The sequence below is a fragment of the Oenanthe melanoleuca genome, chromosome 24 (genome assembly GCF_029582105.1).
Source record: "Oenanthe melanoleuca isolate GR-GAL-2019-014 chromosome 24, OMel1.0, whole genome shotgun sequence".
Lineage (NCBI taxonomy): Eukaryota > Metazoa > Chordata > Aves > Passeriformes > Muscicapidae > Oenanthe > Oenanthe melanoleuca.
In genome coordinates this window covers 331,851-353,222 of record NC_079357.1, presented here as the reverse complement: position 1 = coordinate 353,222, position 21,372 = coordinate 331,851, and the positions used below count along the sequence as shown (strand labels likewise).

Below are 21,372 nucleotides of genomic sequence, written 5' to 3'. Positions count from 1 at the left end.
GCCTTCGAAACTGGGATGATTTGGTGTCTCTGGCACAAAATGCACGCATTTCCTGTGCTTATCTTAGGGGGTTTTTCTCCTTTCTCCACTGAACCATGAAGGTTGTAGGGGCTGTTTGTCAGTGCAGTAATGAATGCCATCACCCCTCAACAGCACTGGAGCAGGTGGCACCACATGACACAGCTCTGCACAGCACCCCTACATCCAGGCAGGCATCTGCAGGTTTTGTGTCCCTACAGCAGCATTCAGGGAGGGCTCCTTTGCACCTGCCTGTGGGTGCATTTCAGTGCTGCCACCAAAAACACCACTTTGGATTTCATGATAATCCTGAAAACAGACACCAAAACTGGGTTGATTTTCTTACCCTGCACATGCATCCAACATCATCCTGGGGCAAAATGCAGCCTTGGTGCTGGTGCTACCACCAGTGTCCCCAGGCCTGTGCTGGTGCTTGCTTTTCTCTGCTGTCTGCATTTCAGCTCCATGACAGCAGGATGTGCACAGTGTTCCCCGGGTCCCTCATGTCAGGCTGGGCACCTTCAGGCTGTCCTTCAGGCCACCTGTGCTTGGGGGCTGGAGCTGTGGCAGGGATGCTCCGGGCAATGTGCCCCTTGTTGCCTCTCCCAGCCTTCCTGTAGGCAGGGCTGAAAGGGAGGGTTCTCTGCCGCTCTCTGGCCACCATTGCCAATGGCACCTTCCTCTCTAATGCTGCTGTTCCTGCACTCTAGGGCCTGCAGCTTCCCCTGCACAGCAGCCAGCAGTGTTGGCTGGGAGGTACAGGCTGGTAGAGAGCCTTTGACATGCTGACAAAAACCATCAAATGTCGCTGAAATCTCATCTCAGGAGTGCCAACAGTCTTTGAGCTCCTGCTTTGCATGGCCAGGATGTTTTGGAGCCATTCACCTTTGCTATAAGGACAGCAGCAGCATCAGGTCACCTCTGGCACATGCACCGTGTAAGAGATGATGTTCAACATAAAGGGAGAAGGAGGGAGCCTTGTGGAAGACCCTGAATTATCAGGATTTGAGCTGAGAGTTTGGGGTTTTGGGGTGTGTGCATGAGGCAGCAACAGGCTCTGTCAGCATCCTTTGATGTGAGCATGCTCATGCCCCTGATAATACTGGAGCCTTCCCAGTGTGCCCCCCCACAGCCTTTCATTCCGTGTTCCTGATTATTTCAGCAGTGGATGGATCTGCTCGTGTTTCAGGTCTGCTAGCGTGGGTCTGAGGACAGGCAGGGAAGGATGGCAGTGCAGTTATGAGGAGGACACAGGGAGGGGCAGTTTGGTTTGCACATCCCCACGTTGGGACTGCCAGCCCCCTGCTGCCACTGTGCTGGGGCTCAGCGGGGATTGCTGCACCTGCAGAGAGGCACCACTCCCTTTGTCCACCACCTCCTGCTGCCACAGCACCCCCAAGTCACCCCACTGCCCAGCCACACGGCAGCTCTGGGCTTGGCAGTGCTGCCAGGGGCTCTGGGGGGCCGCAGGCCAGGGCACGCACGCGTGCTCTAGCATGGGGGGAAAAACTTGAAGTCAAATGTCTGAAAGTCAGATCCCTTTTTAGTATGAATTTGCTGTATCTCATTCTAAGCACTAATTCCAATTTAATTGCAAGTGGCCTGAAGCCTCTTCAATAGGAGTAACAAATGGTTTGATTTTGTAAACTTCATCAGACTGCATTTTAAATGCGACACACTAGCCCGGCTCGAATGCCAATGAAGCACTGAAGTAGCTCTCTGTTTACTAATTATCCGTTTTTACTTCAAGCCACGCTGGCTGGCTTGTCTGATTAAATCGGATTTGTGGGATAGAGAACAGCTAGCAGAGTTTTCTCTATAGTAAACGAGATTGAAACTATGGCCCGCCTGGCTGCACACTGTAAATTATATTTCCTTTTAAAGGGGACGTGTCGCCTTTCTCCTGCGGTGCACCTCCCGCATCCATAAACCATCAGAGCCCAGTGCCGAGGGAGACCCACCCCACCGTGCCTCCCTCGGCCGTGGCCACGCCGGTTTGGAGTTTAATTCGTGCTTTGGCAGCGGCGGCGGGCGGGGGGCGGTGCTGCCGCATCCCTCGCTGCGGCTCGGACGGGGCGCGCTGTCACACGTCGCATCTCGCTCGTCATCGCATCCCTGGTGATTGCGCTGCCTTGGGACCGAGCTGCTGCAGAACAGGGATGTGCATCTCCAGGCTTGCGGCCATAGAGTTTCCCCTCCCTCCATCAGACATCGCTCCCCTAAAAATCAGTTTTGGGATCTCCTCGTACTTAAAAAGACCCTGCAAGATGTTGCCAACGCGCTTACCAAAAGAGCATCCAACACCCAAACCACTCCAGCTCCACCTCGGAACCTGTGGCAGTGCTAAGAGCTGCCCCACTAGTGTGTTTGAGCTGCTGGCACAGCGCTGGCTCTGGCAGGGACACACAAACCAGGGATGGTGGCAAAGGTGGCAGCTGAACACAGCGTGCAGGGCTGTGCTTAAACCTCCCCAGTTGCTAGGACTTCAATTCTGCAAGCTTGACCTACGCCGCCCCCTCCCTCGGTATCTATCTTTGTGCCCGGGGGTTTTTTATATTTTAATTTGCTTTTGAACGTCCTGCAAAATTAATGGCGCGCTCGGGGCCATTGTGCGGTGTACAGTAGAGGGAAGGGCCGGCGGCGCCCGCCGAGAGCCAGCGCGTTTCCCGGGGAATGAATTGCTCGCCCGCCTTCACCCCTTTTAATTGTTGACAGTAAAAAGCGTTTAAATGCTGCTTAATTTGTAATCATCTTCCCGCAAAAAGGGGAGAAACCATTAAAATGTCAGGGAAATGAATAAATCCGTCTCTCACTGATTTGGGGCGGCAGCATTTCTTTATCGGGGTGATTTTTCTTCCGATGGCTGAGGGCTGGCTCAGGGCTTCTGTGGCTGGAGCCCAGGGATGTACTCACGCACGACAGGACAGAGGGCTGAGTCCTGTGTCACCCAGTGTGGCACCCTCTCAAGAGTTTTGCCTTTTTTTCCCGCTTCCCATCCTTTTTCTCCAAAGGTGTGACATAGTTGAGATGCAGCTTAAAGAAAAAGGAGGCGGCTCGAAGGGCGGCGGTGGGACGGTGCCCAGCAGAGCTGGCGCGGTGCGGGATGTCACCTGCAGAGCCGCGGGGCTGGGAGCAGCGCTGCCGGGCCCCGCGCTCCGTGTGCCGCTGCCGGGCTCCGGGCTGGGGTGCGGGGCCATCTCCCGCATCCTCCAGCTCCGCGCCCGCCGCTTCAGCCTTTGTGTCACGCAGATGCTCTGCTCTCAGAGCACAGCTGGAGCCGTGTGCCTTCCCAGGCCGTGGTACACACAGTTTATTCACTGATACATTAATTGACGAAGGGGAAAAAAGAAAAAAAAAAAAGAAAGAAAAAAACCCCTGAGAAATTAGAAATGGCCTTTTGCAGGTCTCAGGAAGCAGCACCTGAGGCATGTCCAGCCCCAGCAAACAGTCTCGTCCCCCCGTGCATGCACGAAGCAGCTCGTCCCCATCACTGCGGCTGCTGGAGTCAGCCCATTTTTTTATTTTTTTTTTCAAGCGGGGGCCAATTAGTTTCACAAATGAGGGCCCTGCGGTGCCAGGGAGGATTTGTTACGGCCCCGCGCGCCGGCCCGGCGGCATTGTCCTGCCCTCCGCCCCCACGGGAGCCCATTGTCCCCGGCCCCAGCGGGGGCTGCTGGCGGCAGATTTATCGGGGCCGGCGTCCCGCCGGCCGGGGCCTCCGCTCCGCAGCTGGCCGCGGTGCTGGGGGCTCAGCCCCGGGGACCTTTGACCCGTCCTGCTGTCACCGCCGGGGCCGCCGAGGGCCGCGGGGCCACATACCTCTTGGGATTTGCTTCGCGCTGCCCGTTCGGGGCTGCCTGCTTTTTTTTTTTTTTTTTTTTTTTTTTGTCTCGGGAGCGTTTTGTCCGCAGCTGCGTGGGGGGCACATGAGCCCGCAGCCCCCCTGGGATAAATCCCTGCAGAGGGAGAAAGGCAGCTTCCATGCGGGGCCACCTCTCTTGCTGCTTTTATTCCAGTTTCACTGGGGTTTTCTTCAGATTTCGGAATATTTTCGGGTAGCTCAGTGCCAGGCTGAGGTTGAGCATCCCCCCAGGCAGCTCCTACATCCGCAGCAGGACAGAGCTGGGTGGGTGGTGGCACAGTGGGAGAGCAGGTGACAGTGTGAACCAAGATGTTCTCCAGGATCCCGGTGTCCCATGGCTCCCAAGCTGGAGGTGTGGATCTGCCCAGGAGCATCCTTCCCTGTCACCTGCCTGCGTGCCAGGCAGGACCATGACGCTGGCAGTGCTGCTGCCCATCGTGTCCCTGCCCCATGGTGCTCTGGTCCTGGTGCCCTCCCTGGGGTTGGTTTTGGCAGTGTGGCAAGCAGCCCTCTGCCCCTGCTGTTCCTGAAGGCTGCATGGATTTGTTGGTTACCTTGAACATCTTGTGCTGCTAATGAATTGCTAATACAATTTTCTAGCTAATTTTATTTCCATAGTCCTCACATTTTAATGTCTCCAAAAAGCGAGCATTTATTTGCTTAATCTCCCTGCGTAATACAATTTGCAGTGACTCACAGTTCTGAACAATCAGCTATGCATAAGCGAAAACAAACTGTTTAACAGCATAGAGGTCTGAGATGTTTATGGACGGGTACAAGCACCTGGGTCGGGGTTTTGTCCCTGTTGTGTTGCTGCAGCCAGGTTTGTACCCAGTGGTGTGGATTTGGATCTGCCCTGGGGCTCAGGGTCGCACACAGCACAAGGGGTGGGCACCTCACCCTCTCATATCCTGCCTCCTGCTCCCAGACAGCTTCGTGGGGCGCTTCTCAGGGTCCCCTTTGCCCTGGGCATCACAAGGTCTGAGCTCAGCAGCTCTCACAGGTGTGGGGAGGTGCATTGATCGCCCAACAACTGCCTTGTGTTTGGGCATCCCTCAGCATCATCAGGGCTCCCAGCTGCCTCCAGTGCAAGGAGAGCAACTTCTCCTCAGCTGTTCCCCTCAGAGGGCCAGTGTCAGCAGGGTCCAGGTGGCCAGGGTCCTGCTGTTGGGACTCCCAATGGCACTCAGGGCCCTGCAGCTCTTGGAGTCCCTTCTGCTGCCAGAGCACCCCTGCTGCCATGTGGGAGTGGGGTGGTGGGGCAGCAGGGTGCCAGGGTGTGCCTGGGTGCCCGGCAGTGCCTGAGCAGGGTGTCTCCGCTCCCACAGGTACAGACATGGCCGTGTTCTGCCTGCTGTGCGGCAAGCGCTTCCAGACGCAGAGCGCCCTGCAGCAGCACATGGAGGTGCACGCCGGGGTGCGCAGCTACATCTGCAGCGAGTGCAACCGCACCTTCCCCAGCCACACCGCGCTCAAGAGGCACCTGCGCTCCCACACAGGTACGGCAGCGCCGGCGCGGGGCTGGGGCTGGGCGCGCTCCTTCCCGAGCGGGGAGGAGAAACAGGGGGAAGAGAGGTGATTTGTATTAAAAGCGTGGAGGTGACTGAAGTGGCTTGGATTTGCAAAGCAAAATAGAAAAAAAAAAGCTGTGTGTAATAAGTTGATCTGGTCTGAGGTGGCACGTGACCTTCTTAGGGGGTGTGCGATCATATCCGCCTCATCAGCTTACGGCGGTAGATGCACATAATCAGCTGGTGCTCGGCCCTAATGGGATTAGGGCGACCTGCGCTACGTGTAGCTGGTGCTGCCGTGGCCCCACTGGGGCAGGGCTTGGCTGCAGGATTGTCGAGCAGGAGAGCACGGCTTGGCCGCCTTACGCCGTGTCCTCAAAGCGCCCGCGCCGTGTCCTCAGCTCCTCCGACGGCATCCTGGGCAGCTCCGTGCTCCTGGCCACAGAGCACCGCTCACCATCATTGGGGCCAGTCACAAAACATCCCTGAAGGAGCTGGTGTTTTGGGATGAGCAGGAGCGTGCAGGATCACAGCCAGTGCCACGGATCTTCACAGCTGCCTGGGTGAAGCATTCCTCACCCATCCTTTGCCCGCACAAGTGGGATGCTCATGCACGCTCCTTGACACCACTGCTGTTGCTGACAGGGAACCAAACCTATGCTGAGCAGGGATGCCCCTTCTTTCTCTTGTCAGGCAGGGGCATGCACACAGTCTCCAAAAGGGAGGTAAAGGTGGCTGCTGGGGGTTGTGTGGGCGGTGTCATGGAGGGTCACTCTGCTCAGCCTCTGGCTGGCTGCTGCCAGACCCACACGTGGGCCAGGGGTCCCGATGTGGGAAATGGGAATCGTGTGTCGATGATAAGCATGTTAATGCTGAGCACTGGAGCTATTTATAGCCAGTAATCCGGTGACCTGGGCTGCGGGTCGGGCTGCGCGTGTCCCACCCCAACCTCTGCCGCTTTAGCAGCTCCTGGCTGTGAAAAAACTCTGGGATCATCGGCGCTTTAGGAGCATTTAATCGTGCCGTGTGCTGCCATCCTGCACAGCTGCAGAATGCTCCCTCTTGTCCCAGGGCCAGGGTACTCCGTGGGCTCAGGCTCCCCTGAAAAGTGGGCGGGTGGAAATGCTGCCTGCTTCTGGCTGAAAAATTGCTGTCTTTGACTGTAGGATCAAAAGCCAAAGTGGCCGTTTGGAACTGGGCACGGGGAGGGGCAAGTCAACAGCCCACAGGCACTGCCTGTGGAGGGGGGCTCCGAACTGCATCCCAAGCATCCTTCTCCCCCCAGGTGCCCAGGCAGCAGCTGCGGGAGGGGGCGAGGGGCCGCAGCTCTGGGCTGCGGCAAATGGGGAGAGAGTAAAATATCATTTTAAAGAGGAAGCGAAAGCACAGGCATGTGAGTATATAACGAGAAGGACAATTTATGCCCAGGCACGAGTGCAGTTTGACACGGGGATAATGAAAAAACGTAGGTCATTGTGGATGACTTAAGCCTTCACAGCTGAAGAAAATGTATGAAATGCGGGGAACATTACACGCTTGGCAGCTCCGCACATCTGCAGCAGGACAAGTGAAATACAGTTCGCCATTCTTTACCATAAACTGTGCTTGTAGGATATGCGGCACAGAGAAATTGTAATTACAGTGACAAGACAAATCAGTAATATTTAAATATTCATGAACAAAGTCTCGGACGATCAATCTATCTTTATTGTCCTTGCCTTCGCGGCTGTAATAAATAAGTAGCTGGAGCCCTCACCTTTCCTTCAAATCATTCTGCCTTTGGTGCCGAACCAGAGTTCATTTATCAGCCGCCTGGTCTGGAGTGTGGGAGATGCCCAGGGCTGGGTCTGTGCAGATGCTGCCAGGTGAAAAACCTGGAAGCCAGTGGCGGGAGGGTTGCAGCACGCTCCAGTCTCTCTACTGTACCAAGCATCCCCTCTGTACGGGCATGAAGGGACCAGCACATGGAACTGGGGAGCTGTGAGGAATGCTCTGTCCCCAGGATGGCTGCTGGGGCAGAAAGGCAGGGGAGCTGGTTTTGGTGTGGCACAGCAGTCACAGCAGCCCTGACCCCTGTGTGTGCTTGCAGGCGACCACCCCTACGAGTGCGAGTTCTGCGGCAGCTGCTTCCGGGACGAGAGCACGCTGAAGGGCCACAAGCGCATCCACACCGGTGAGAAGCCCTACGAGTGCAACGGCTGTGGCAAGAAGTTCAGCCTCAAGCACCAGCTGGAGACCCACTACCGAGTTCACACAGGTACGTGCTGGGGTGTGTGTGGTGATGCTGGCAATGACAGACGGGTCACCCGGCAGGAAGGCTGGCACATGGACCAGGGTGGCAGCCAGGGATAAGGAACCTGCGGATGCACCAGCACGTAACTATTGTTCATAGGGGATCGATAGTCTGTCAGTTCTGCTGCTCGTTACTCGTTATCAGCTGTGCCCGCTGCGGCAGCATCGGTGCCCCGAGCCCCACTGACACCCCTGTATCCCCATGTCCCACAGGTGAGAAGCCCTTCGAGTGCAAGCTGTGCCACCAGCGCTCCCGGGACTACTCGGCCATGATCAAACACCTCCGGACCCACAACGGCGCTTCCCCGTACCAGTGCACCATCTGCCTGGAGTACTGCCCCAGCCTCTCCGCCATGCAGAAGCACATGAAGGGCCACAAGCCAGAGGAGATCCCCACCGACTGGCGGATAGAGAAGACCTATCTCTACCTCTGCTACGTCTAAGGGAGGAGGCAGAGGGGCAGCAGGGCCAAGTGGCAGATGACTGGGCAAAAAAATCCCACCAAACCCGCAGCATCCATGGCCTTGTTTGTTTTCAGTTCTCATTTGTTTCTTCTCGCTGGAAGGATCCTGAAGCTCATGCCGGAGTCAGGGACACACCGGCCCCTTCCCCAGCCCCATCCACACTGCTGTCCCAGCTGCTCGTGCGCCTGCTGCCCTTTCACCCTTGCTGCAGGGCAGATTTCACCCTTTGCAACCCCCAGCCAGGCCCTCCGTTACCCTTGGCATTGGCCACTGGTGCTGCTGGGAAGACCATGTAGGAAAGAGGTGCTTCCCTGGAGGTGTGTATCCAGCTAGTGCTCTGGGAAGGCTTTAATTCCTGGTGTCCTCTGTCACTGGGTAGACCCTGCCATGGATGCCCTGCAGAGGACCTGAGCTCCCATGTGGGGTTGGGCCCCATTCTGGCAGGTTCTCAAGCTCCCAGGCTGCGGCATCACAGGCAGGAGAGCACAGTGCCCTGTGAGCCACAAGTGCTTTGGCAAGAGCATCCTGGGGGGATCCTGGCCAGAGGGTGTTTGGGGCAGGGAGCCAGCTGGGAGCTAGGCTGCCTTGAGGTGTTGCCTGGTGTCCAGGTGGGCTCAGGGGGCACAGGAGGCTGCTGCTCTCCCCATGACCAAAGACCTCTCTATGCATTTCTCCCTCCTTCCCTGCCTTCCCAGGGCAAGGGTGAAGCCCCCCATGGGGAGATGCAGTTGGTTTGGTGATGTGCAGTCAGTGTCACTGTTGGAGCTGTTAGCATGTGGCATCACTCCGAATGCAGGGATCCTCTTTTCTTCTGCTGATTTGGGGCACCAAGGAAGGTGCCAAGTGTGGGGTTTTTTGCCCAGCCCTCAGCCGCAGGAGCCCACAAGTAAGGGGTGCCCAGTGGCAGGCGGCTTTGCTCGCCGCTTTTTTTTGCTTTTTGTTTGGGTTTTTTTGAACTTTCTTTTGGAATATTTCCGCGTTTAGCACATTTTACTTGAAATTACCTCGTTTTTTTGTGACCTCATGAGCTTTTATTGATTTGGGATGGACAGGGGGTGGCATGGCTGGGATGCACCAGCCACGTGCCCAGCATTGGTGGTGGAGAGGTGGTGGGGCCGTGGTGTCCCTGCCAGCCTCCTGTTGTGCATTATCCTTACCAAAACTGGTATTTTTTGCCTGGCCCCGTGGGGCCAGGGGTGTTGGTTCTGAAGCTACCTCTTGTGTTTGTTTTCGTTGTGTTTCTTCTGCGCAGCCACGGGCTTGGTGGTTCCATCCCGCGGCTCTTTTTTTGTCGTTTTGCTGCGTTTGGGTGAAAAGGGGGGAAAGGAGCCGGGGAAGGAGGGTGGGACAGTGTCTGGATACGTCTGGAGGGACACTGGTGGCCCCTCTGGGTTTGGGGTGCCCTTTCCACCTCTCCTGGTGCCAAGCAGGGATTCAGCTGTGGGAGCAGCATCCTCCCTCGCGCCCCAGCCCGGCTCCACGCGTGCCCCTGCGCATGGGACCGCTGCTGCTCTGCGCAGGGCGGGCACCGCTGCTGTACAATCCGGGATGTGACTGTGGAAAACGGCTCGTTTAATTGTTGTGCCTAAGGAAAAAAACAGAAAAAAAATTATTAAAAAAAAAAAAAAAAGAAAATAGTTCTTTCACACAGAAAGTTGCTGCAATTTCTGGTGTGTGCACGGCAGGTCCACGTGGTGTCCTGGCGCTGCCAGACACGGGTGCCACGGTGCCGTGGAGCACGTGGCCGAGATCATGTGGCTTTTTTTTTTTTTTTTTTTTTTTTGCTTTAACCTCCCCTTCCATCCCACCATCCCCATCCCTCAGAGACACAGCCCGCACTGCAGCAGCGTTGGGGTCAGCGTTGGAGCGATGCTGCTGTACCCCGGGCGCGCGTCCCCGCGCTGCTGGCTGTGGCGCAGCCCCCTTTGGCCGCCCCTCCATATATATATATATAAGTATATATATGTGTATCATAGCAGTGAGGACCAAGCGCCGCGCGGGGCCCCGTGGTCCCGGGCTCCCTCTCCCCTGGCTTGTTGTCAGTGTTGTGAGCGCCCGCCTGCCCGTCCCGTTGCTCTGTGTTGCCGCTCGTGGTTCGGGTCCGTCGCTGTCCTCGTTCCGTCTACCTCAGCACCTCTCTGAGCCCGGGCGCAGAAGGTGCCCAAGTTCCCCTTTGGTTTTTCTCAGAGTATCTATCGGCTCCTATTTTTTGTACGACTTTTCCTGTCTCACCGTTCGCTCCCCTGCGGTTCTGCTTGCGAGTCCTCTTTCTGTCCTCTAGCCACAGATGCCGTTAGCTAAAAGTTTCCTGAAAAATAAAGAAAAAGAAAAAAAAAAATAAACCCCAGTTGTGGTGTCTCCTAGTTGCAGCTCTCTGCATCTGCCTTCGTCCTGTGTAGATTCAGATGCATTTCTTTGTAAGACTTCAGTGTTTCTGACAGAGGAAAAAAAAAGATTAAAAAAAAAAAAGAAGAATATACTGCTGCAGGTTTTTTTCTCTCCATGTGTCACTAAGTGAAGTTTGTGCCTTCTATAGCAAAGAGAATATTTTTTACATCCTACTAACGGTAGATTTTTTTGTAGTGAACATTTTTTGTATTTTTATTTATAAGTCTCATAAGGAAAATAGCAATGTTCAGTTGTATACCTTGAATCTGCAGTTAGAAAACAAAAAACAACCAATAAAGTTAATTCCGTTGTCTCAGCCTGCTGTCTCCCATTCCTGTGCCTGTCAAGAGGAGGTGGAGAAGGAGGAAGAGGAGAAGGTGGAGGAAGAATGCATCTCATCAGCTTGGGGTGAGCCGTGGGGGTACCCATAGTGGTGAGTTTGGGGTGCCTGCTCTGAGGGGAAATTGAAGAGGTCCTAAAACCAACCCCAGTGGGTGGGGGTGTCTCGCTGGAATGTCAGTGTCCCCATGGGCAGGGAGCATCCACAGCGTGCTGCCTGTGCTGCTGCCTGCCCTGTGGCTCACCAGGGAGCAGAGCAAGTTTGCCTCAGTGAAAGTGAACTCGTTCATTTAAACCTGCCTGCAGAGCCGTCCGGCCCCCCGCTGCGTTAATTATCCTGTAGTTCCCGACTGATTGCTGTACACTAAGCTTAAGCCCTCCTTTATTTATTTACCGACTACATTAACGGCAGCGCCTGCTCTCCTTTTGTGCTGTGGTGAACCGCACAGCACCGCAGGCTGCAGGGTGCTGCCAGCCCAGCCGCCATCCCTGTGCCTGTGCCCGTGCCCAGTGCGTGCTTCCCACCCATCGCCTGGGCCTCCTGGGCCCTTGGATATTGGTACAGCTGGAGCCACCCAGTGCAGAGCATCCTTTGGTTTTTCCCACTAGCACGTGCCAGTGTCAAGGCCAGGCTCATCCCCTGCCCCAGCATTTCCCAGCAGGTTTGAGGGGCTGCCCATCCATGCCAAGGTGCTGATAGTGGTCCTGCCTCCCCCAGTCCCCCCAGCACAGCCTCCCAGGAAGGCCTTGGGCAAGGGGTGGGGAGCTTTGGTCTGGGCTCGGGCAGGCAGAGGTGGTCGCGCTGCGAGCAGCCTGCAGGAGAAGGGGGGCACGGCCCCGTGCGGGCGCTCAGCCTGGCACAAAGGCGCTGTTATAATCGCGGGGAAGTCGCGGCAGGACCGGCCTTTGTGTGCACGCTCGCGCAGCAGCTGGGAGCGATTATGCTGCAACAATGTTCTGTTCCATCAACATTATGTCCTCATTAAACCTTTATTAGGAGATTAGATTCAGATTTATTGATTTTTTTTTTTTTTTTAAGAGGAAAATCCAGGCTTCTCTCAGAGATGCCTAGAACTTTTCCCTACACGCAGCACTTCCCAAAGTAGCAAGAGGGCAAAGGGAGAAACAATCTTTCCTCCAGCACGGGCAGCCTGTCCTTCCAGGGAAAAGGACTGCTGAGCTGCTTGAGGGGTTAGGTTGGGTGTATGATGGCTTCCTAGCACTGGGAGGACAAGGATAAGGACCAAAACATTCCATGGGATACAGCAGCACAGGTGAGCATCTTGCAGTGCAGCCCTGGGGGACATCAGGGTCACGGTGGGCAGGAGAGGGAGAGCAAGGCTGGCTCAGAAGTCTTGCTGCCCAGCACCCTCATCAACACACGGGCTGGGTGGCATCGCACACCCAGGTCAATGGCCCCATTGGATTTGTCTGTTGGAGCGTTTGATGTTACACGAAGGCAGCTCATTCCAGAGGGTGTTAATTGCCCGCTGCACTGATCAGGTCTGTAGCACCATCGATCTCGGCAGGATCAATGGGCTGATTTAGTGTCTCACGAACTCTTTAACTGGACACCTCATCAATAGGCAGCCACTTACAGACCATCAGCGCGTTAGTGCGGGCCGGCGCTGGCAGGAGCCCACTCCACCCGTCCTCAGCCTCCATCACTCAGAGGTAAGTTTTCCTGCAGGTGATGGCTCTGGGAGGGTGAGTGGGAGTCTTGCTCGGAGACTGGTGGGTTTGAGGGCGTATGTATGAGAACCAGGGGGTATTGACCCGCCTATCCCCCATCACCTGCAGGCCCATGTGCAGAGATGCTCCTAGAGCATGGGATGGGCCCTCACGGCATCTGCAGCACTTTCCTCTCCTCTTCACCTTGTGCCTCTGTCCTGGCAGGGCCAGATGGACAGTGGGGGCTGGGGACCGACGCAGCTGTGCACATCTGTGCACATCTGCCCCGGCACCGCGTGCTCACGGAGTCAGTCCCGGTGCCATCCCGGTCTGGCCGCGGCCGGACACCGGATCTCTCCCGCTCTAAAACTGCTGGGCACAAGCAGGGTGGGGATCTGCTGGGCAAGCGTGCCGGGGGCCCGGGGTGGGGAATAAAGGCAGCAGCAGGGTGAGAGGTAGGGGAGCCGAGGACAGCGGGACCCCTGGGGCGGAGGATATCCCCAGTGCAGGAGGACCCCGCCCGATGCGGGGCCGCTGTCCGCGGTGCTGAAGCCGCGGCCGCGGCCGGGCCGGGCCGGGGGCGCTCCCGGCGTTGGCAGGGGAAGCATGGGGAGAGGTTTGGGCAGGGTCGTGGGGTCCTGGGGGCTCCTGCTCAGCTCCGCGTTCTCGCTGCGGAGCTGAGGGACGTGAGGGGTGCGCTCGCCTGGGTCGGCAGACACGGGTGAATCCCAGAGCCCGGGAGAGCCCACCAGAGTGAGATCCCCTGTCTCCCGCCCTGAAGCATAGACACTGCTCAGGCATCCCTCCACACCGACCAGAGGGTGCCCAGTGTGATGCTGTAAGCCAGGACGGCTGCCAGGTACACCCGGAACAGCAGGATATCCAACACGTAGCCCACTTGCAGCCACTCACGGGCGACGTCGCGGAATTCCTCCCGTTTCTCCAGGAGCTGGCGGATAGCCGTGGCCTCACGCAGCACCTCCTGCAGTGCTGCTGAGCCCTCTGTCCGGCCAGCAGAGGCCAGTGCAGACCTCGTGCCCCCTGCCCCGCACTCCCGGGGGTCCTCACAGACGTAGGGGGTCGGCTTGGCTGAGGGATCAAGAGAAGCAAATGCGAAAAACCTATTTAGATGGGAAACTGGGATTTGTAAGGGTGAACTAGACAGCCACTTCACCATACAAAGAATGGCTGTGTAGGTGTAGATGGCTACAGAGCACCTAGACTCCTTCAGTTCCCCCAGGCCCTCTCTGTGCAACCTTTACCTGTGCTGTCATTGTTCTCCACCTGCCTGGAGGTGTCCAGCTTTTGAGTCCTGTTTGGGCTGAATTTCTTCCTGTCCCGGATACAGAGCAGGATGGTGGCTTTTTCCAGCAGCAGGTGTTTCAGCCACTCAGGCACGTGGGGTTGCAGGTCTTGCTTGTGCACCAGGCGCACAATCAGGATGGTCTCTGTCAGGCTGATGACGAGCAGTGCCATGCATACCACAAAGTAGATGCCTGCAGAGGCATCAGTGAGGTGAGTGACCCCCAAAGGCTCGTGCACAGAGTACGGGCCCAAGCAAATCGTCCCTGCTCAGCTGTCAGGGCCCGTGGTGTCTGCCCAGGACTGGCAGGGGGGTCGGTGAACACCGTACCTATCAGCGGCGTGCCGACGGCCGTGGCTGGCAATGTGTCGGATACAATAATGAGGAAAACCGAGTAGCCCAGCAGGAGAGTGATCTTGAAAGAGACCCTCTCACCACTGTGGGGAGGTAGGTAGAAGCCCACAATGTCCATAACCATCAGGAAGATGCTGGGGAGCAGCAGGCTGACGGTGTAGAAGAGGGGGCGTCTCCGGATGACTACCTGCAGGACAGACAGAAAAGGCTGTGAAGGGCTGAAATGAGGCCTTCAGCTGGTGTGGCTCTTTGCCGAGGCAGGTGAGGATGGTGGGAGGCACTAAGGTGAGCCAGAGGAAGGGTTCGCTAGCAGGAGCCTCCCACGTGCGGGAAGGAGCTGCAGCACAGAGCAGCGACAGGGATGGGGCAAGGCCCCGAGAAACGCGGTTTCAAAGGCTCTTACATAGAACTTCATCTCAGCGTAGCTGTCACTGCTCTTGACACTGAACTCCTGGAAGTGGCTGAGGACATAGAGCAGCTCCCACTCGCCCTGGTTCATGAAGACGCTTCGGTCGAACTTAACGAGCTCCGGCTGCCGCCACAGCGAGAGGTTGATATCACGAACTGGGGTAGCGGAGGAGAGGTGAGAGCCGGGGGTACCGCGCCCAAAGCCCGGCAGCTCCGCGCCGGGCTGCGCGCCTGCCCTCCCTGCGCGCTTCCCCGATCCGCTGGGGCCATCTAGAGGGACGAGCCGCCTTCTGCACGGAGCTGCGGCCCGGCAGAGCTCCTCCCGCCCCCCGAGCCCCCCAGCCTCGCCGTCCCGGCACTCACTGTGGTGCAGCCAGCTGGTGAAGGTGAGAGAGCAGTTCTGGACGTCGAAGGGGAAGTTGTAGATGTCCAGGCTGCAGGCGGTCATCACCTGGATGGGTTTGAGGTTCTGCACCTCCCCGTGATGGCTGACGTAAACGTAGGGGACGTGTGGGGACTTTCCAACATCCACACTGAGGGACATGAGGGACAGAGATGTGGGCTGGAGAGCAGTCTGGGCAGGGGTTCAAGGGGCATTTCAGGGGGCAACTGCCCAAGAGCCAGAGATTTGCCCCTGCTCTGCTTTTTTGGTAATACCCTTGCAGGCATTTTTGCCTCGCATAGCCTCTGCACTGCCCAGATTGCTGCCTTCTCCCAGCCGAGAAGTGTCTGTGTCATTGTCCCAGAGTCCTCAGGAGACACTGGGAACAATTTAAATCCCCACGGAGCAGGAAGGACACAAGATAGCTCCATGGGAAGAGCCAGCAGCTCTGCAGCTGCCCTTGCATTGTACTGTCTTCACAAAGCCTTTCTCCTGATATCTGGATCTCACCCCCAGCACAGTGAGGGTAATTACCAACAGTTGTGGTTAGCCAGCATTGGAAATGGCCCAACTGCCGAGCCAATCCCCATCTGCAGCTCCCCGATGGGGGGAGGCTGCCAGCGCTGTGCCAGGAATACAAAGCATGGGACGGTACGTGCCCGTGGTGGGTGAGGGAGCTCCGGTCCCGGTCTATCTCCCTTGGGACTTTGGCTGCACTCACAACTCATTGATGAGGATGTCAGGCACCCAGATGCTCTCTACAGGGAGGGAGATCTGCGTCAGGTTGTCGAAGCGAGCTGGGTCCCACTTGAGGAATTCGTCTGTCCAGTGCTGGGGACAATGGAGAGGGGACTTGGTGGGTGAGGTCCCTTCACTCTGCCAGCACACAGACCCCAGCCTAGCACCAAGCATGGGGGGCAGGGAAGTCAGCCTTTGGTCCACACAACACCCAACCGTGCAAAGCAGGGAGCACGAAAGCAGAGCCGTGAGGTTCATGTGCTACATCACCAGCCCCAGGATCCCTCACTGCTCTCATGCAGGACTGCACATTCCTCTCACAGGAAAACGGGGGGGTTTGGGGGGGCTTCACCCCGAGGAGGGCCACCAAGGAAGGGGCAAGGCTTCATGGCTACTCACCTGCCTGTACCAGATGTAGGTGGTCAGCACCTGGTTCTTCTCATCCTGTGGGAAGATGAGAACAGTGTCAGAATGGGGGCACTGACACCCCAGACTTTTTGGGTTGGAATTCTAAGACTTCAAAGCTTGGAAGTCCCAGAGTTTTGTGGCCAGAATTCCCGGATTTTGGGGCTGGAATTCCCAGGGTTCAGGGCTGAGTATTCCAGGATTTTGAGGCCAGAATTTCCAGGATTTGGGGGCCATAATTCCTGGGGTTTTGGGGCAGGAATTTCCAGGGTCTGGGTCTTAAAATTCCAATGGTTTTGGGGCTGAGATTCTGAGAATTCTAGGTTTGGAATTCCAGGGGTTTGGGGCCAGAATTCCAATGGTTTGGGCCATAAAATTCCTAGGATTTGGGGGCTGAAATTCCCAAGATTTTGGGGCTGGAATTCCCAAGATTTGGAGGGTGAAATTCCCAGGGTTTGGGGCGAAAATTCCCAGGATTTTCAGGCTGGAATTCCCAAGATTTTGGGCTAAAATTCCCAGGATTTTCAGGCTGAAATTCTGAGAGTTCTAGACCCCCGGGGGACGGGGCCGCCTCCTTTGGGGGCGGGGCTCCTCTCCCAGAATTTGGGCAGGGCTCCGGGGAGGATGCTGCGGGCCAGGTGCCGCTCCGCTCCCTGCGGACACACGCGGGACGGGAGCAGAGGACTCACCACGCTGAGGATGGCATAGACCATGAGGTCGATGGCCACGTTGGTGGTGGTTCGCCAGTCCCGCACAGGCCGGGTGCCCTTCTGGTAGTGGGCCAGGAGGTGCCGGGCCAGGCGGCGCAGGGCGGGCTCATGCTGGGCACCTGCTGGGGAGGGAGGCTGCTCGCACTGGGGCGGGGGCTGCCCGCACTCCGGGCTCTGCCATGGGCTGCAGGATGCTGCCAGCTGCCTGCCCTCACTTACCATGGGGGGGTTTCACATCCAACTTAAATAGGAGCATCCTGATGGGAAGCAAGCCTGGACACCAGAACCATCACCAAGGTGTTACTGTGCAGGTCATCAGCGCTGTGACCTTCCCCAGCCCCAGAGGGCTCAGCTGCCAGCCCTCACCTCTCTGGACAAGTGCCAGGACAGTGGCAGCAGGGAAGCACAGGGACACACTGCCCCTGGGTAGGTTTCATACCATTCCTCTGCTCAGCAGGTGGAGACAGAGAAGGTTAGAGATGAAGCACAATGCTAAATTCATTTACTGGGTATCTTGGTGTTTGCTTCCTGTGAAAACAGTCCCTTCACTGGTGCCAGCAGCATCCAGCGAGGACAAATTATTTTCAGCATGGTGTCCTCACTGCCAGGCACCTGGAACGCCACGGCTGGGCCAGGGCAGCAGTGCTACACTTGTGGCTGTTCTCTGTAGCACACCCAGCCCCAGAGTCCAATTCCAGCATAATGGAAGAGACTAATTGGAATAGATCTATGGGAACTTGGGGAAAACTGCTGGAAGGGAATTTTAATCTGTATTTTTAGCTAAAAAAAAAAGGGAAAAAGCAGCAGCCTCAGCCCCTCTGACGTTGCTCATGAGTGGTAGTACTGGGGAGCCAGCCAGGTGCATGATGCTCATCCAAGCAGGCATGAACCAAGACAGGCAGTGAGATGGGAGAAGAGGCAGCAATTAGGGTGAGGGGAGGAAATACAGGCATTGCCATCACCACAGCTTGGGCCAAGTGGCCTTTCCTGCTGCAGCTGCTGGCAGCTGGCTCGTGCCTGCGCTCCTCCCTGCACCTTCTCCTCACATCCACGGCACCCATAGCTGCGTCAGGATGCTTTGACAGCAGGGAAATGGCTTTGCAGAGGAAGGACTGGGCTGGGCTCACCTCAGATTCTCTTTGCCTCTGCTCCAGACACAGTGCTGGTCTGCCCTGACCAAATCTATCCCAAGGTTGTGCCGGCAACTCACCTGGTGCAACTCAGCACAACCCTGGCACAGCCCTAACATGTGGGGATCTGTCTGCACAGCCCTTCGTGCCTCCTGGCCAGCGTTGCCTGGGTGAGAATATCACTGTCCCTGCTCCTTTTCTGCCACCTTTGATGTGCTAACAGTGGGAGAAGGTTTGGGAGTTGGGTGACAGGAGCTACACGACCCATCCAGAGATGTCACTGAGTCACTAGCCTGCTGAATACTTTCAGCTGGGCTGGTGCAAAATAGCTCAAGGATTTTTGTGCTATTTCCCAGGAATGTTACATGAAAAATAATAATGGAATAACAAGGAAGTATGCTGGCCATCAATTTTGCACAGAGCTGCAATTACAAGCTATAGGCACAGCCCAAAACCCAGCTCTAGGTTATGAGCTACTAAACATTGTATTGGAGAAAGCCCTTCATCAGGCAGGGGGCTCAGGCAGCATCTCAGGCAGTGGAGTGCAGGCAGGAGACCCCACGCCTCTGTCCTCAGGGCTGGCTCTGGGCACAGCTCCAGAGCACCTCGAGACCCCGCAGTGGTGACCCCACAGAGCAGAGCTGGTTCTAAGGCTCCGTTTCCTTGCTGCCGGTGTTACCCAGGCAGGATGAGCCTCAGGCTCTGACCGGAGCTCTCCCACGCTCCAGCTTCTCCCCGGTACGTCCCTTCCCAGCAGCACGAAGGTTTCCCTGAAGAGCAGCCTTTTCCTGCCCTGAGCACGGCTCAGGTTCTGGGAAGGTCCTGGCTCCCCGCGCTGTCCCAGCTCCCCAGCCCTGCCCGCGGTCCCTCGCCTTACCTGGGCTCTGTAGCGCCGAGGCCAGCGGCAGCAGGGCCAGGAGAGCCCCGAGAGCCCTGGGCACCATGGATGCGCCGGCTCCGGCTCGGCGGAGGACTGAGCGGAGCAGGGAGGTAGGCAGCACTCGAGTGGCTTTCCCCCCGCCGTCGGGTTTTTGAGAACGCCCAATTAATCTCGCGATCAGCCTCTCCCGCTGCATCAAGTTTCAGGATGGAAGGATGCGAGTGGGGCCCACCCAGCTATCCCCCCACCCCCGCCCAGCTTCCAAAGAGCTCCTCCGTCCTCTGCCCAGGTGCCTGCCTGTGGCAAAGCATGTTTTGGGGTACGAGCATCATGCCCATGTGCGGGGGGGGCACGATGATGGGAGAGGGCGCTGCAGGTGCCAGGGCTGCGCCAGGAGATCCTGAGCAGCTGTAAAGATGGGGAAGACTCTGAGAGATAGGGGAGAGGAACGTGTCCAGGGATGTGGTGCTGACACAGGGTGGGTTTCCACCAGCAGGGGAGAGGGGAGCTCTGGATGTGCCGGGCTCCCTGTGACACCCTGCGGCAAGGGAGTCTGTCCCAATGACAATGGCTCTGGCAGTCACAGGTGGGAGCAGCATGTGCAGCCAGCCCTTCACACCCCTGCCTGGGGCAGCAGCTTTCCCCCAACCCCTCCAACCTGCTGGGGTTGCTCCAAACCACTGAGGTCCGTTTCACCGCAGAATTTTGCACGTGTAAATTTCAGCGTACAAAGTGCCAACTGGTTTCAGTTGGCTAGAAGACTAGAAGCAAAGCCTGGTCAGGTATTATTGTGAGTCAAAAGGTCCTCGGTGTCCACCCATGCCCTGCACCGGCTGTGCATCCATCCATCCCTCCATATCACAGCACTGGGCTGGGCAGTGTCCCTCTGCCAGGCAGGGGAGCTTCCCCTCCACCCCAAACCTCTGTAATTTTCTCTATTCCTGCATGTCTACACTGTGCTTGTGTGTGTTGCAGGTGCCTGTGCCCCCACAAAGCTGCCAGCTGCTGGAAATCCTGGGGAAGTGGCGGGCAGGGACCGAAGCCTGCGGCAGTGGCGTAGAGCAAATTGCATCAGATGCCGGCATGGAGTCACTTAAACGAGATAAGAATTAGTGCGGGGCCCTGATGAACTCCCCCTTGGCTGCCAACAGCGGTGTCAGGGAGAGAGCGAGAGCAGAGCTGGGGCTAATTTGATTTCTCGGCTCCGTTAGTGGCAGGCAAGTCACCTCCCAGGGAGCGCCAGCAGCTCATAGCGCTCTCCCCTTATTGAATCTGGGTAATGGAAATCACGGGCAGCGCCACCATGGTGCTGGGGACTGTGCCCCGCTCTGCCCCCTCTCCTCCAGCCTCCTGCGTCTGCAGCCGGCAGGATGAGGCCAAGGGGGCGTGGAGCGCTCCAGTGGAGCCTCTGCTGCAGCATCATTAACTCTGAATTTTCTCCCTTGGGTTTTACATCTTCATCTTAAAGAGATTTTAATGTAGTTCCTATCAGCCCTCCTGTTATTGGATACCTAATTAGCGTGATCTACTGTAGTCTCGCGTTCCGGGCGCACGCAGGGGGCTCTTGCGGGACATTTTGTGGGACGGCTGATATCAATCGGCAGCGCCCAGATCAGATTTACTTTCCGAAATAGCATAATGGGATTTTATTAGCCCTGTAATCTGCTGCACGGTAATTGCTTTTCTGGGAATCGAAGCGCTCATTGCCTAGGGCATCCCACAGCTCAGCCCTGCGTCCTGTCCAGGCTCCGCTGCAGCCAGGCATGGCAGCGTCTCTGCACGGGGATGGATGAGCCTCTCTCCTGGAGCAGCCACGCTGCGAGCAGGTTCCCTGGCTGGGCGGGCAGGTATTTAGCCCAGAGCAGCAATCTCAGAGCACAGGGGCACAAGCACAAGACCCCCAACATGTGATGGCACAAGTGATGCTCTGCGTTCCCTCCTCACCCCAGCCTGACCTCATCCCAAGTCCTGGGCGCGCAGCATTATGCATTATATTCACCCCATGCCATGCAATGTGCTGGGGGCTGTTGAGCTGCGGCAGGAGCACGGCTGGGCTCTGTGCAGGATGGGGCGTTGTAGTCAGGCTGGGGACCACAGTGGGAACAGGGAGGGAGGCCTCAGTTGTGTGCTTGCGGTGCGGAGCGGGCAGGAGAGGGAAGCGGCTCTCCTCCAGGCTGCCGGCACTCGCCTTTCAGAGCGCGTTCGGAGCGTCAAAAACAATAAAGCATCAGCAAGGAGCCCTGGCAGCACAGCTGCCTGACGGCCCCAGCCCCATCACGCGCCTAAGGCCGCCCATTACGGAGCCTCACGCTCCCCGAATTGCATGTCTGCTGTGATTTAACGCTGCGAGACATGAAACAAACACCGCCGGCAGGCAGGGCTGCGCCGCGGGCACGGCTCGCAGAGCCCCCGCTCCCTGGCGCCCTGCACCCTGGGCAGTGTCCTGCGGGACGCCTGGGCTTGGCTGCCTCCCTGGGTCACTGCAGGGGCCGGGGGGACACACAGGATCTGGCACTC

At 57.3% G+C, this 21,372-nt stretch overlaps 2 protein-coding genes across 4 annotated transcripts in view; one reads left to right on the top strand and one right to left on the bottom strand.

Annotated features, from left to right (window-relative positions):
* Positions 1–10,851, top strand: part of ZBTB16 (zinc finger and BTB domain containing 16) — a 56,180-nt gene extending 45,329 nt beyond the window's left edge. For all 3 annotated transcript variants that reach the window (XM_056509519.1, XM_056509520.1, XM_056509521.1), the window contains 3 exons: positions 5,209–5,379; positions 7,481–7,648; positions 7,897–10,851. In XM_056509519.1, coding sequence (XP_056365494.1) covers positions 5,209–5,379; positions 7,481–7,648; positions 7,897–8,126 — 569 coding nt within the window. In that variant the 3' untranslated portion in view covers positions 8,127–10,851. The remainder of the gene's footprint in view (positions 1–5,208; positions 5,380–7,480; positions 7,649–7,896) is intronic.
* A 1,018-nt stretch (positions 10,852–11,869) lies between these two features.
* LOC130262418 (5-hydroxytryptamine receptor 3A-like) lies at positions 11,870–18,919 on the bottom strand. Its single transcript, XM_056509517.1, has 9 exons — positions 18,853–18,919; positions 16,825–16,967; positions 16,130–16,174; positions 15,714–15,823; positions 14,974–15,143; positions 14,606–14,766; positions 14,179–14,389; positions 13,808–14,041; positions 11,870–13,634 (listed from the first exon to the last, which is right to left on the bottom strand). The coding sequence occupies exons 1-9, from the start codon at positions 18,917–18,919 to the stop codon at positions 13,339–13,341; spliced, it is 1,437 nt and encodes a 478-aa protein (XP_056365492.1). The 3' UTR covers positions 11,870–13,338.
* Positions 18,920–21,372: the final 2,453 nt, after the last annotated feature.